General features: G+C 38.1%; 1 protein-coding gene across 1 annotated transcript in view; it reads left to right on the plus strand.

Annotated features, from left to right (window-relative positions):
- The window catches only part of LRRC36 (leucine rich repeat containing 36), a 53,604-nt gene that overhangs the window by 1,812 nt on the left and 36,858 nt on the right, over positions 1-14,934 (plus strand). Inside the window, exons 2-4 of the mRNA XM_006863610.1 lie at positions 10,318-10,445; positions 12,909-13,101; positions 14,471-14,567. Of these exons, the coding sequence (XP_006863672.1) occupies positions 10,318-10,445; positions 12,909-13,101; positions 14,471-14,567 (418 nt within the window). The remainder of the gene's footprint in view (positions 1-10,317; positions 10,446-12,908; positions 13,102-14,470; positions 14,568-14,934) is intronic.

The following is a 14,934-nucleotide window of genomic DNA, read 5'->3' on the forward strand; positions in this document are numbered from 1 at the left end:
TGTAAATCTTTACGGGAACAGAAAGCCTCATCTTTCTCCCACGGAGCAGCTGATAGTTTCGAACTGCTGACCTTGCGGTTCGCAGCCCGATTCGTAAACACTACGCTACCAGAGAGGTTGTTGTTAAATACCATCATTCGGCTCAACTCATAGCGACCCAGTATAAGGCTTCAGAGGAGCAACTGATGAGTTCGAACCACCCACTTTGTGGTTCAAACCTAGGTTGGAATCCACTAGTTGCTCAGTAGGAGAAAGATGTGGCAGGCTGCTTCCAGAAAGATTTACAACCTCAGAAACCTCATGGGGCAGTTCTACTTTGTCCTGCAGGGTCACTATAAACTGGAATGGGCTCCATGGCAAGGGTTTTTGTTTTTGTTTTAAATTCACTATTTATGTCAGGTCTTAAGTGCTGAGCCTTCATTATTTAATTCCTTTAACAAGTCTATGAGATTGATGCTATACTTGTTCCCATTTTACAGATGAGTAAAATTAGGTTTAGACTCTTGCCCAAAGCCACAAACCTGGTAAAGTGATGCAGTCAGGATTTATTAACTCAGGATTTGAATTCCTAAGTTAAAGCCTGTGCTTTAAACCATGACAAAAAGTTGCCTTTCTTGCTTCTTCTGGTACATTTCATTGTGAGATATGAAATAACTTGTTTTTATTTAAAATGTATTGTTATTTTAAAATTATCAAAATTAGTGCATGTTGGTAACAAACATCATATGTGTGGACAAAGAGGTTACTCAACTTTCTTTAGATGAGCCCTGGTGGCACAGTGGTAAAAGTGCACAGATGCTAATCAAAAAGTTCGTAGTTCCAATAGTTCACCAGCTCTCTGCATCTGTCAGATTTTCAGCTTTAGAAACCCTATGGGACAGTTCTACTCTGTGATAACAGAATCACTACGACTTGGAATGGACTCAGTAGATTTGATTTTTGGAGTTAATGCCTTCTTTCTCTGTGTAAATCTTATCCCAAGGTAACTAAAGATAATAGTTTGATGTGTGTGTAAATGTATTTAAGTATTTCAGGTTTAGTTTTTCTTTTCCAAATTACTTTGAATTTCCCAGTTTTATAGTTAAGAAAAATCTTTATTAGGCTTGACACACTTTTCTGTCATTCCTGTCTTTTTTTTTTTTTTTAAATACCCCGTTTCCATTCTTCAGCTAGAATGATATATGGTAAAATTTTGCTCATCTTTGTTTTGTTTTTATTTCATGCACTGGAATATTAAAATTAACTGTGCTTGTTCTGACAATTCAAACTACAAAAGTATCTAAATAAAATGAATATTATTTACCTTTTCCTTATCTTTCCTATTGCTTATACAAACATAACCTCAGGTATACCTTTAAGGAAAAATAGCATACAAATTACTTGGTAATATACTTTTTTTTGTTCTTGACCAATAACACATGGATTTTTCAATTAAATGAGCTTACTGATAGATGCATTATAGAAATCTTCTGTAAGAAATTACAGTGGTCACATTCAGGGAGAGCTAGACTGAGGAGAGAGATTTTCATTTTTATTCTATACTTTTTTGTACTCTGAGGAGCCCTGGTGGATAAGCAGTTGGTTGCTAACCTCAAGGCTGGTAGTTCAAACCTACCAGCTGCTCTGTAGGAAAAAAAATGAGGCTGTCTACTACTGTAAAAACGAGCTCTGGTAGCATAGTGGTTACGAATCGGGCTGCCAACCTCAAGGTCAGCAGTTCGAAACTACCAGCCATTCCGTGGGAGAAAGATGAGGCTTTCTGCTCCAGTAAAGATTTCCAGCCTCAGAAACCCTGTGCAGGGTTGCTATGAGTTGGAACCGACTCCATGGTACTTAACAACAACTACTGTAAAGATTTGCAGTCTCAGAAACCCTAAGGAGCAGTTCTACTTTGTCACTATGAGTCAGAATTGAATAACTGGAAGTGGGTTTTGGTTTTTCTGTACTATAGGAATTTTCTAACCATATAACAAATGTTACTTTTTTTCTTTTTAATGTCCAAAGGGATAATCTTGTTGAACCATTTTTTGTTTGTTTCTTTGTTATATTTGTATTATATAAATTCTAGTAAATGTTTATATTGTTTTGTTGTACAGAAAATTTCAACTTAAGATATTCAAGTTTATAAGGAAATGATTTGTGCCTTTTGTCTTGTTTACGAAGTTCTTACCTACGCTGATGTAATAGACATGCATGTTTCTGTATATCTTTTTTAAGTTTTGCATTTGTGCTTTTCACATAAGTCTAATCCATCTCAAAATTTAAAATTTATGATGTGCAATATGGATATAATTGTATTTTTTCATACCTACAGCGAATTTTCCAAGAATCTTTTTTTCTTTTCTTTTTATTGTGAATTGAGTGAAGGTTTGTAGAGCAAATCAGCTTTCCATTTAACAACGTTGATTGCAACGTAATATCACCCATCCCACTTTCTCCCTGTGTTTTCCATTTCCACTCTTCTTTGTTTTCTAACTTGCCTGAACTTTATTAGAAATACTGCCCTTTTGGCCTCAAATGGTTGATTATTCTGAGTGAGTACCTTCCTGATATTATTGGTCCCCTCCTAGACATGTGTATTGTTTCTCTGAAAATTGAGCCATAGAGCCAGAGTCTATTTGCAATGCTGTTTTAGTTTTGTTCCGAGTTCCCGTGTACATATGGGTCTGTTTCTAGTTGTTGCTGGTGTGAGTCTTCTGTTACTTTATTTGTCTATGGAGTCCTGGTGTGGTGCTGTGGGTTAGTGCACTGGACTGCAAAGTTGGTTTGAGCTGCAAAGTTGGCAGTTCAAACTTACCAGCCTCTCCTTGGAAACCCTATATAGGGTCGCAATGGGTCGGAACTGACTTGATGGCACTTAACAACAATTCCTTCAACAATATGTTGATGTTGTTAGGTGCTGAGGAGCAACTTTATGCACAACAGAACAAAACACTGCCTGGTTCTATGCCATCCTCACAATCATTGCTATGCTTGAGCCCATTGCTGCCACCACTGTGCCAATCCATCTCATTGGGGGTCTCCCTCTATTTTGCTGACACTCCACTTTACCAAGCACAATGTCCTTTTCCAGGGACTGGTCCCTCCTGATAATCTGTATAAAATATGAAAGACCAAGTCTCGCCATCCTGACTTCTAAGGAGCATTCTGGCTGTACTTCTACCAACACAGATTGGTTTGTTCCTTTGGTGGTTCATGATACTCCAACACCATAACTCAAATACATCAATTCTTCTATGGCCTTCTTTATTCATTGTCCAACTTTCACATACACATGAGGCTATTGAAAATATTATGGCTTGGGTCAGGCACATCTTAGTCTTCAAACTGACATCTTTGCTCTTGAACACTTTAAAGAGGCCTTGTGCAGCAGATTTTCCTAATGCAACACATCATTTGATTTCTTGACTGCTGCTTCCATGAGTATTGATGGTTGATCTGAGGAAAATGAAGTCTTTGATAGCTTCAATCTTATCTTCATTTATCTTGATGTTATTTATTGGTCCAGTGGTGAAGATTTTCATTTTCTTTACATTGAGGTACAACCATACTGAAGCCTGTGTGGTCTTTGTAAGTATTTTAAGTCTTCTTTGCTTTCACCAAGCATGGTTGTATCATCTGCTTATTGTAGGTTATTAATGAGTCTTCCTCCAACCCCGATGCCATGCTCTTCTTCACATAATTCAGCTTCTCGAATCATTTGCTCAGCATACAGATTGAACAAGTGTGGTGAGAGAATACAACCCTGGTACACACCTTTCCTGATTTTAAACCATTCAGTGTTCCCTTGTTCTGTTCGAACAACTGCCTCTTGGTCTATGTACAGATTCCTCATGAGCAAAATGAAGTGTTCCGCAATATTCATTCTCCATAATGTTGTCCATAGTTTGTCATGATCCACATAATCGAAAGCCTTTGAGCTTTGAAAGTACAGGTAAACCTCTTTCTGGTATTCTCTACTTTCAGCCAAGATCCATCTGACATCAGGAATGATAGCCTAAGTTCCATGTCCTCTTCTGAATCTAGCTTAAACCTTTGGAAGTTCTCTGTCAGTGTAGGGTTACAGGCACTTTTGTATTATCTTTAGCAGAATTTTACTTACATGCAATATTAATGATATTGTCTGATGATTTCTGCATTCCGTTGGGTCACCTCTCTTTGGAATTGTCGCTAATATGGATCTCTTCTAGTCAATTAGCCAGGTCTTCCAAATTTCTTGGCATAGATGAGTGAGAACCTCCAGTATGACATGTTGTTGTTGTTGTTATTAAGTGCCGTTGAGTCAATTCCAATTCATAGCAATTCTGTACAGGGTTTCTGAGGAGCAGCTGGTGGGTTAGATATGCTGACTTTATGGTTCATTGTCTAGTGCTCATCCTACAATGCCATACCAGGAGTCCCAGTGCCGCATGGGTTTGTTGAAAGATTTCAAATTGTATTCCATCAATTCCGGTGCCTTGTTCTTTGCCAATGTCTTCAATGCACCTGGACATCTTCCTTCAGTATCAATGACTCTTGATCATATGCTACCTCTTGAAATGGTTGAACATTGACCATTTCTTTTTGGTACAGTGACTCTGTGTATTCCCTCCATCTTCTTTTGATACTTTCTGCAATATTTTGCCCACGTTGTTGTTGTTGTTAAGTGCCATTGAGTTGGTTCTGACCCATACTGACCCTGTATAGGGTTTCCAAGGAGCAGCTTGAACCGCTGACCCTGTGGTTCAAACCGACTTTACAGTCTAGCACATTAACCCACATTACCACATCAAGATTCCTTTTTGCTCATTGCTTTTGCTAAGTGCCTTCGAGTTGGTTCTGACCCATGGCTACCCTGCATAGGGTTTCCGAGGAGTGGCTGGTGAGCTTGAACTGCCAATCTTGTGGTTCAAATGACTTTGCAGTCTAGCGCATTAACCCACAGCACCACACCAAGACTCCTTTTTGCTCATAGACTCCTTCAATATCTCAATTTGAGGCTTGAATTTTTTCTTCAGTTCCCTCGGCTTGAAAAATTCTGAGCATGTTTTTTTCCCATCTAGTTTTCTAACTCCAGATCTTTGCAATTTCATTATAACATTTGCCTTTGTCTTCTCAAGCTGCCCTTTGAAATTTTGTATTCAACTTTTTTACCTCCTTATTTCTTCCTTTGGCTTTAGCATCTCTATGCTGGAGAACAATTTTCAGAGTATCTTCTAACATCCATTTTCATCTTTTTCTTACCTTCTTAATGACATTTTGCTTTCTTCTTGTACAATGTCTGGATGTCATCCCATAACTCTTTGGGTCTTCTGTCATTAGTGTCTAATTCATCAAATCTGTTCTTGAGATGACATCTAAATTCAGGTGGACTATGTTAAAGGTCATATTCTGGCTCTTGTGGACTTGTTTTAATTTTCTTCAGTTTTCAGCCTGAACTTGCATATGATCAGTTGATGGTCTGTTCCACAGTCTGCCCTTGGTCTTTTTTGACCAATGATGTGGAACTTTGCCCACTGTCTCTTTTCACAGATGTAGTCAATTTGATTTCTGTGTATTCCATCTGGTGAAGCCCATGTTGTTTAAAGAAGATATTTGTAATGAACAAGTCATTGGTCATGCAAAATTCTATCATGGAATCTCCAGCATCATTTCTATCATCAAAGCCATATTTTCCAACTACTGATCCCTCCTCTTTGTTTCCAACTTTCTCCTTCCAATTACCAGTAATTATCAAAATCTTGATTGCATGTTTGATCAATTTCAGACTGAAGAAGTTGGTAGAATTCTTCAATTTCATCATCACTGGCTTTAGTGGTTGGTTCACCAATATGATAAGAGTATATTGTTATTGTTGTTAAGTACTGTCAAGTCAAATTTCACTTTCAATGATCTTTTATAGGATTTCTGAGGTGTGCATTGGTGGGTTCGAACTGTCAGCCTTGTGGCTAGCAGTTCCATACTTATCCTATAGCACCAAAACAGGACTCCAAATAGCTATGTTACTGTAGTTTAACAGTAAGTCTTGATTACTGGTAAAGTCCTTTGTATCCTCTCTTGTTCTTCAGAATTGTGTTGGCCCTGCATTCTTTCCTAAGAATTTTAGAATCATCTTTCCAATTTCCATGACAGCATTTTAAGTAGGTATATGATCTGACCAAGTCCTGGTGTGGCACTGTAGAATAAGCACTGGACTGCTAACTGAAAAGTTGACAGTTGAAGCCCATCAGTCGCTCCTCAGAAACCCTATACAGGGTCACTATGAGTCAGAACCAACTCAACAGCACTAAACAACAACAAAACCTGACCAGATTTCCATCTGAAAAATATGATTCTTACCCGTTTGTTGCTCCAACTCATAGCTATCCTATGCACAACAGAACAAGCCACTGCCTGGTCTGGCACCATCCTCACAATTTTTGTTATGTTTGAGCCCATGTTGTTGCCACTGTGTCAATCCATCAGGTTGGGGGCCTTCCTCTTTTTCACTGACCCTCCATTTTTCCAAGCATGATAGCATGACGTTCTCCTCCAGGTACTGGTCCCTCCTGACAATATGTTCCAAGTACAAGAGATGAAATTTCCCCATTCTTGCTTCTAAGAAGCATTCTGATTATACTTCTTCCAAGATAGATTTGTTTGTTCTTGTGACAGTCCATCGTACTTTCAATATTCCTCACTAATACCACAGTTCAGTTGTATCAATTCTTCTTCAGTCTTTCTTATTCATTGTCCAACTTTCCTTATTCATTGTCCAACTTTCACATGCACATGAGGCAATCAAAAATACCATAGCTTGGGTCAGACACACTTTAGTCCTCAAACTGACAGCTTTGTTCTTGAACACTTTAAAGAGGTCTTTTGAAGCAGATTTGCCTAATGCAATATGCCGTTTCATTTCTTGACTCTTGATTCCATGAACACTGATTGTGGATCTAAGCAAATATAAGTCTTTGACAACTTCAATCTTTTCTCCGTTATCGGGATGCTATTTATTGGTCCAGTCCTCACTACCAAAAAATACACTGTTTATTGGTAGTGAGGATTTTCATTTTATTTACATTGAGGTGCAATCCCTACAGAAGGCCTTTGATCTTCATCAGTAAGTACTTGAAATTCTTTTCACTTTCAGCAAGCAAGGTTGTGTCATCTGCATGTCATAGATTATTAATGACTTTCCTCGAATCCTGGTTATATGTTCTTCATCATACAGTGCAGCTTCTTGGATTATTTGCTCAGCATAGAGATTGAATAAGTATGGTGAAAAGATACTACCTTGATCTACAACTTTCTTGATTTTAAACTATTCAGTATCCCTTTGTTGTATAAATAATTTTTCTCACCAGTGCAGTTTTAAATGTTCTTAAAACTTCTTTGTAATAAGTCCTCATGATTATTCTGTGTCCTTCAAGAAAATATATCAAGATTGTCCCTTTGTTGTTGTTGTTAGGTGCCATCAAGTCAGTACCGACTCATAGTGACCTTATGCACAGCAGAATGAAACACTGGCTGATCCTGGGCCAACCTCACTACTGTTGCCCTGCTTGAGTCCATCAATGCCACTAGTCAATCCATCTCATTGGGGGTCTTCCTCTTTCTCTCTGACCCTCTACCTTACTAAACATGATATCCTTCTCAAGCGACTGGTCCCTCCTGACATTATCTCTGAAGTATGAGAGACAAAGTTTGGCTATCTTGGCCTCCAAGGAGCACTCTGGCTGCATTTCTTCCAAAACAGATCTATTGGTTCTTTTGGCAGCCCATGGCATTTTCAATATTCTCCTCCAACACCATAACTCAAAAGCATCAATTCTTCTACGGTCTTCCTTATTCACTGTCCAGCTTTCGCATGCATATGAGGTTATTGGAAATACCATGGCTTGGGTCAGGCACACCTTAGTCCTCAAGCTGGCATCTAAAACTGTTGCCATGCCTTCTGAGCTGATCATTCTGCCTAGAGTTTAACTTGCTCAGCAGATCCACTTGGAAGCCATTGTTTTGCTTGGATCTTTTTTATTTTTTAAGCCATCCTAATGAGACTAAGACAAGTGTATTACTGAGAGAACTTATTTACAGTCATCCACTAATCACAGAGACATGTTTAAACATGTTTGTTTGAAGTAAACTCATGCATGTCTGAACTGGAATCCTAGTAGCGATATGTTTTGACTTACCTGTATACTTACTTCTATAAAGAGAAAGTTCTTCTCATCAACTATTTGGTTACTCTGAAGTACAGTTTGTACAGGAAAGGCAGGATAAATGCTTGATTTTTTTTACTTTATTTATCAGCTTTCAGAATAGTGAGTTATTTTCTTAGCATCCTCCAAAGGTGACCTTTGAGGGTTATTTCATTTTCTCAATATCATCATAAACTTATGGATTTTAATATAAGGGGGCTTCAGAAAGATCTTTTAAAAATTTCAGTATCTTTTAATTACATTTTTCTAAGAGCTTTTGAATCTCCCTTGTATGTTTGATGTGACAATTAATCCAAATGGACCATGTGAACTTCAGTCTCCAAGACCCTGATAGCAGAAGAACTAGATGATTCCTGGCTACTACAACCAATTGCTCTGGAAGGTTCTGGGTAGAGTGGGAGAAAAATGTGGGACAAATCTCAAAATCATAAAAAAGTCCAGGCTTACTGGTTGAATAGGAACTGTAGAACCCCTGAGACTATGGGAATTGAATTCACTTCTGTGACTCAACTTTTAGCCAAACAATAGACAGGCCTGTAAGGTGAACAGTGGTACCAGAGAGGTAAGCACTCCTTACAACAATCAACCATACCAGATTATAAGGACAGTATTTGCCCAGAGACAACGTTCAGAAGACAGGTAGGGATAGAAAAGGACAATGGGAATCGGAAACACATGGATGAGTGCTGTTTCATTGTAGGGATTATAATCAATGTCACTAAAAAAAATGTGCATGAATTGTTGAGTGGGAAACTCATTTTCTCTGTAAAGTTTTACAAAAATCACAACAATAAAGTTTTAAAAATGTATATTTGATGTGTTCTACTCTATGCTGCTATTATTATCCTGGATGCTCAATTTATTCCAACTTTGATTATAAGGACCCTTTTAAGTTGACTTCTGAGGCCTTTGTTTGTTTTATTTGAAACACCAATGTCATAAAGATTTTGGATTCAAATTCCATAGGAGTTATCAATGGTTTTTCTCTAGAAATATTGCTTGCTTTGTTGCTTTTGCCTAGTGGGATTATGTATTGGAAGATTTTTCTGTTGTCTTGACATCCTTGATGTGCAATGTTTGATTTGTTCTCTTATCCATTTGTCTTCAATCTCTTTAATAAACACTCAGACCAAATGTTTACTCTCTTAAAAATACTAATGTCTGCTATTTAAAATTGGTGGCCATGAAAGGCATGAGAAAGGTTGCAGGTCATTAATGGGAATCATAATTGCCCTTCGTTTTTGTTACATGATTGTAGACTCTTAGGATATTAGATTATTGCATAGCACAAATCTATCAACACACTGCCCTCAAAATCAGGAAAGATTTTTTTTCCTGGTACTGTTTTGAGATATAACTCACATAAAAGTTGCTGTTTTAAAAGTTCACAATTCTGTGGCATTTAATACATTCACAATGTTGTGCAATGCTTGCCACTATCTAGTTCCGGAATATTTTCATCAACCCAAAAGAAAACCCTATACCCACTAGGCAGTCACTTCCCATTACTCTTTCCCACTTGGCCTCCAGCAACCACTAAATGCTTTCTGTCTCTGTAGCATTGCCTATTCTGGACATGTGTATAAACTGAGTCGCATTCTCTATTCCTTTGCTCAGTGTTCATTTAATCCTTACAACACCTTGGGGTGAGTGCTGTTGTTGTTCCTACTTCACAGAAGAGGGAATTGATGCATACAGGTTAAGTCACTTGTACCAGGTCACAGTTCTAGCACAATATCATTGTACTACCTTCTACTACTGTTCTAAGGCTGGACACTTCATTAGTTTCTCAGTTTCTTTTCTTTCTTTCTTTCTATTTCTCTCAATCTCTCACTATACTGAAGAAGTTCTGCAATTGACATCCTTGTGGTATATGTTATTCTGGCAAAATTTTGTGAGTATTATATATAGAGCTAAATCCTAGCAGTGGCATTGCTGAATTTCATTTTGCAAATGTTTGGAGAATTAATAATGTTTTGAAAACTTTTGGAGAATTTCACTACATTTGACCTGAACTTAAGAACCTTGAACATAGGGCCTTTCACAGATGGGATATGGGAGGCTGGACAGCCTATTTTCAGTGATGCTGCTGTGTTTTCAAGCAAAGATCATAATATATCTACTGATCTCTTTTCAGAACTGGTGGAGTCTCTCTCATTGCAGGGATCTTATGCTGGAAAAATTCATTCCATTGGTGATGCCTTCAGAAATTTTAAAAACCTCCGGTCCTTAGATTTATCGAGGAATTTGATCACTAGCCTAAAGGTAAGTTCTTTATTCTATGACCAGCCAGGTCAGCCCACTTAATTTTTTTGATGGAAAGAAATAAGAGTTAGATAATGTAATCTTGGGGATATAGAATTTTCTTTTTAATTACTTCTGAGCTCAATTTTCTCATTCACTTTCTCCATGTTCAAAAAAATTATTTTAAAATATGGGGAAAAGTTCCTTTTGTACTCAAAGAAAATGATGTTAAGCTACTACTGCCTAAAGCAGTAGTTTAAAATGGTATGTAAGAAATGATAAGGAGACTTTGTAGAAGTACAGATTTTGAGAGTGATTATGATTGATTTGATTTGGACGTACCCAAGTGATTCCATGCTGGTGGTACATGGGGGCATACATGGAAACACGAGTCTAGGCTGTTACTGTGGGTCTTTTCTGGGATGAGGAAGAAAAGGTGGTCTTGAAAACAAACATTTCCATGATTAAGTATTGATGTCAGCATCCAGGAACATCTCCAACAAGCAGTGTTTGGCTACTGCTTCTTTTTAAAATGATGTTTTGTTTTGGTTGTGGCCCAAAGCGTTAAAGTGCTACTTGGCATCTCTTTTCTTCCATGGAGCGCTCACCATTCATACAACAGATTTGGTAAAATAATACTTAGATTGAGTGTTCTGCTTGCCTCCACTTGGTCATCTTTGTATGAATCCAATGGCTTTTGGTTTTTTATTTTCATTTTGGAATGTTTTGTTGGTGTTTTTAAAATGGTTTTTAGCTGATGCTCATGAAGAGCCATGAGTACTTAAAATTGTGCCACTAATGAAAGGAAATCTGATCAAAGAAAGTGCATTTCTGTACCACAGGTGTGTCACACCATCCTTTAGGCCCTCTGCTGGAAAGTAGAATAAAGTCTCAAATAATGCCTTTTTAATTGTATCCTCTAGTATTTTAGTTGTAGGACCATCCTGTATCATCCCTCTGTGAATGTAAAATATCTTGTACCTGCTTTATGATATGTAGTAGTGACTGTATTATATCAGAGCTGTTTTAAAGACGTTATTCTAGGACATTTTCTTTCCAGATGATGATTGAGAAGCTAATTTAAAACAAAACAAAATGGTGCCAGGTACCACAACAGTAACAGAACTTTGCTGTTTTCTGAGGTTTTGTTTGATACTTTTTCCTTTCTTTTTTTAATGGAGTGTGCTGGATGTCTCTATAATTTTGTTCAGATGACTGCAGAACCTGGAAAAGCTGTTGCTGCTATTGATGCATAACACTGCGATTGGTCTTTTTATATAAATATAAAATTTGAATTTTTGGAAACTTTAGCTGTGCTGTCAACTTTGAAAAAAGTATCCCAGTTGTACCGTGTTGAGTTGGCATTGTACAGAAATTAACAGCCATATTGGTCTAGAAACGTTAAACTTATGTTTTTTTTTTTCCATTTGTACAGGGGTAACGCACTGTATTAAATATTTAAGGTCTTATCTACATGGGTTTGATTACAGAAACTAATAAAGTATTCTCTAAATAATGAAAAGAAAAGAAAACAAACATTTTCAGGTTAGGGGATGGCGACCAGAGAGCTGGGCAGGAAAGTAGGAGGGAGCTGGCCTGAACAGACTAGAGTGTGAAGATTAGCTGTCATTCACCAGGACCCTAAAATATTAAGTGAACCTTGCTGTAGTTTGTTGTTATACTACTTTTCTGTAAATTGGGTGGGAGATGGTTGTGAAGACTAATAAAATTAGCACAAATTATCAGATGTTCAGTATATAGGAAACATCCAGATGGATTTTGGCTGAAAGCAGAGAATACTTAATTGGACTACTGCCAGTTAGAGGACTAGGGTTGATTAGTTCACAGAAAGAGATTTGAACAACAAAGAGAATTTCTTTCAAAGAGAATGGATTGGGGGGATGGGGAGCTTGTGTGGTGGCAGTAATTCTGCAGAATGAAACTGAGAAAGGGTCTAAGAAGGGAGGGCTTGGTGATGCCATTGTTTTGCTTTCCCTAAGAGTCCGTTGACCCCTGAGTGAGGCAGTGAGATGCAAGGACACACACGTACAATATTAAAAAATTTATTTTCCTTTTTCCTCAGAACCAGCTCTTCTTCCTACCTCTCCTCCTGTAGTAAATTACGGTACTATGAGGTCAGGAGAGTGGCTAAAATGAGAGAAGTGTGAAAGACCCCTTGGCCTGACTGCCACTGGGGAGGATTGCATTGGGAATAAGAGAAGTAGGGATATTTGAATAACAGATTTTGTAAAGGAGGAAATGTATCATACATGTGATCTATTTAATATTTAGAACACCCAGTACTCGTGGAGTATAATGTTCTTACTCCCAGGGAAGTAAATGTGGGTTCCAACCTTACTTTCCTCATAGCACACGGGTAACTTGGGTTTAAGGATGAAAAGTAATAGATACATTTCCATCTATATCTGTGAGAGTGCTAGTTCTTTCCAATCCCAGTTTTATAATGTGGTCTTTTCCTTGCAGGGCATCCAGTATTTATGTTCACTCCAAGACCTGAATTTATATTATAACAACATTCCTTCACTAGTGGAGGTGTCCCGCCTACAGCCTTTACCTTTCCTCAAAGAACTAGATTTGAGACTCAATCCTGTTGTCAGGAAAGATACTGATTATAGGCTCTTTGCTGTGTATACGCTACAAACTCTGGAGAAACTGGGTGAGACCATCCTTCCTTGTTCCTTGCCCCTAGAATCTACCTTAAATCAGCTGCCTCCTAATTTTTGTGAATGTTGTCCTAGACTGTGCACCAGCAGGGTATACTTGTTTATTAGTCAATATTTATGCAACTATTCTGTGCTGGCAGGATGTATTAAATGATAATCTACGATTTTATCAGTTACTTCCAGCTTTAGTTGTTTTCAATCGGCCATTTGCTGAAGCACTTCCTTTCCAACCCAAATGTTTCCAGGTTCAGATTTAATTTTTCCAGATGCTCCAACTTTGCAACTGTTTAGTGATAGAAAACGAATACAACTCTTTGGACTTAGTTTGGCAAAGAACAATAAATATTCCTTCAGCTGGTCTATGTTGTTGTTGTTAAGCATCGAGTCGTTTCCAATTCATTGTTGTTGTTGTTGTTGTTAAGTGCTGTCGAGTCGGTTCCAACCCATAGCGACCCTGTACAGGGTTTCCGAGGGTGTAAATCTTTACGGGAGTAGAAAGCCTCATCTTTCTCCCGCGGAGCGGCTGGTAGTTTCGAACCGCTGACCTTACGGTTCACAGCCCGAGTTGTAACCACTACGCTACCAGAGCTCCTTATTCATAGCGACCCTGTATAAGATTTCCAAGGAGCAGCTGGTGAGTTTGAACTGCTGACCTTGTGGTTCAAACCTACACTATGGTTGAGTGCTTATCCAACAACACCATACTAGGACTCCTCAGCTGGTCTATATTGCCTTGTAATTTTATTACTGAATATACATTTTCTTATTGATACAAAATTCTATTTCATATTCCCCTGGGAAAGTTTTAAAAAGTGCCTAGGCAGTGCAGTGGGACTACTAACCAAAAAGTCAGTGATTCGAACCTACCAGTCTCTCCATGGAGAAAGATGAGGCAGTCTGCTTCTGTAAAGATTTACAGCCTTGGAAACCCTATGAAGCAGTGTCAACTCTGTCCTATGAGGTTGCTCTGAGTTGGAACCGATTTGGCAGGGGAGTGGGTTTGGTTTGTGTTTTCTGGGAAAGTTATTGACCAGAATTAGTAAAGGAAAACAAAGTCAACTCTTTCAGAAAACAGTATAACGTTCAGCCTTAACATTAGGTCCATTTGGGCTGTTTGCTGTTGGAACTCTGCTTCCCTGAAGTAGTTACACCTCTGTGGCAGTTGTTGCTATGACATCCCTTGGCGTCTCCCTGAGTTACTGCTTACTCCAATGACAACATAATAGTATTATTTTGTGTCCTTTCTGTAATGAAGGAAGATGAGACTGGGCTTTAGTTTTTACTATGTGAATCTGACTTTCTAACCCACTACTATTTACTCCAAAAAAAGAAACATGCTCAGATCCCGGTTTTTGCCTCCAGATGACCGAACCGTACGTGACAGTGAGAGAAAAGCTGCTAAGCTGCATTTCAGTCAGTTAGGCAACAGTGAAAATTTTCTCTTGGAGGTGGAAAAAAGGTAAGCTTCTGAAATAACTTTTATTTTAGTTTGGTTCTAGACATAGGAAATAGTAAATTTCTGCTTAACTTTCTACAGTGTTCTAAAAGTTGTAAGAATTCTCAGATCAGGAATAAGAGTACCTATCCAGTGGCCTCATACTAAGGTTTACCTGTATGAGAATCTGGCCCTCTGTAGATACTTTTGTGCTTTCTTGAACTATTGGGTCTGCTTTGGACACACGAGGGAATGTCAAAAAATATTGCCACTAGGGTTCTAGTTCATATGTGCATAGATTTAGATTTTGTTCCAAACAAAATGTCTTCAAGTATTTCTTTATAATCAATGGATGGCTACAAACAAGTTCTCTCAGTACTCTACTTGTCTT

The sequence above is a fragment of the Chrysochloris asiatica genome, unplaced genomic scaffold (assembly GCF_000296735.1).
Source record: "Chrysochloris asiatica unplaced genomic scaffold, ChrAsi1.0 scaffold00055, whole genome shotgun sequence".
In the NCBI taxonomy this organism is placed as follows: domain Eukaryota; kingdom Metazoa; phylum Chordata; class Mammalia; order Afrosoricida; family Chrysochloridae; genus Chrysochloris; species Chrysochloris asiatica.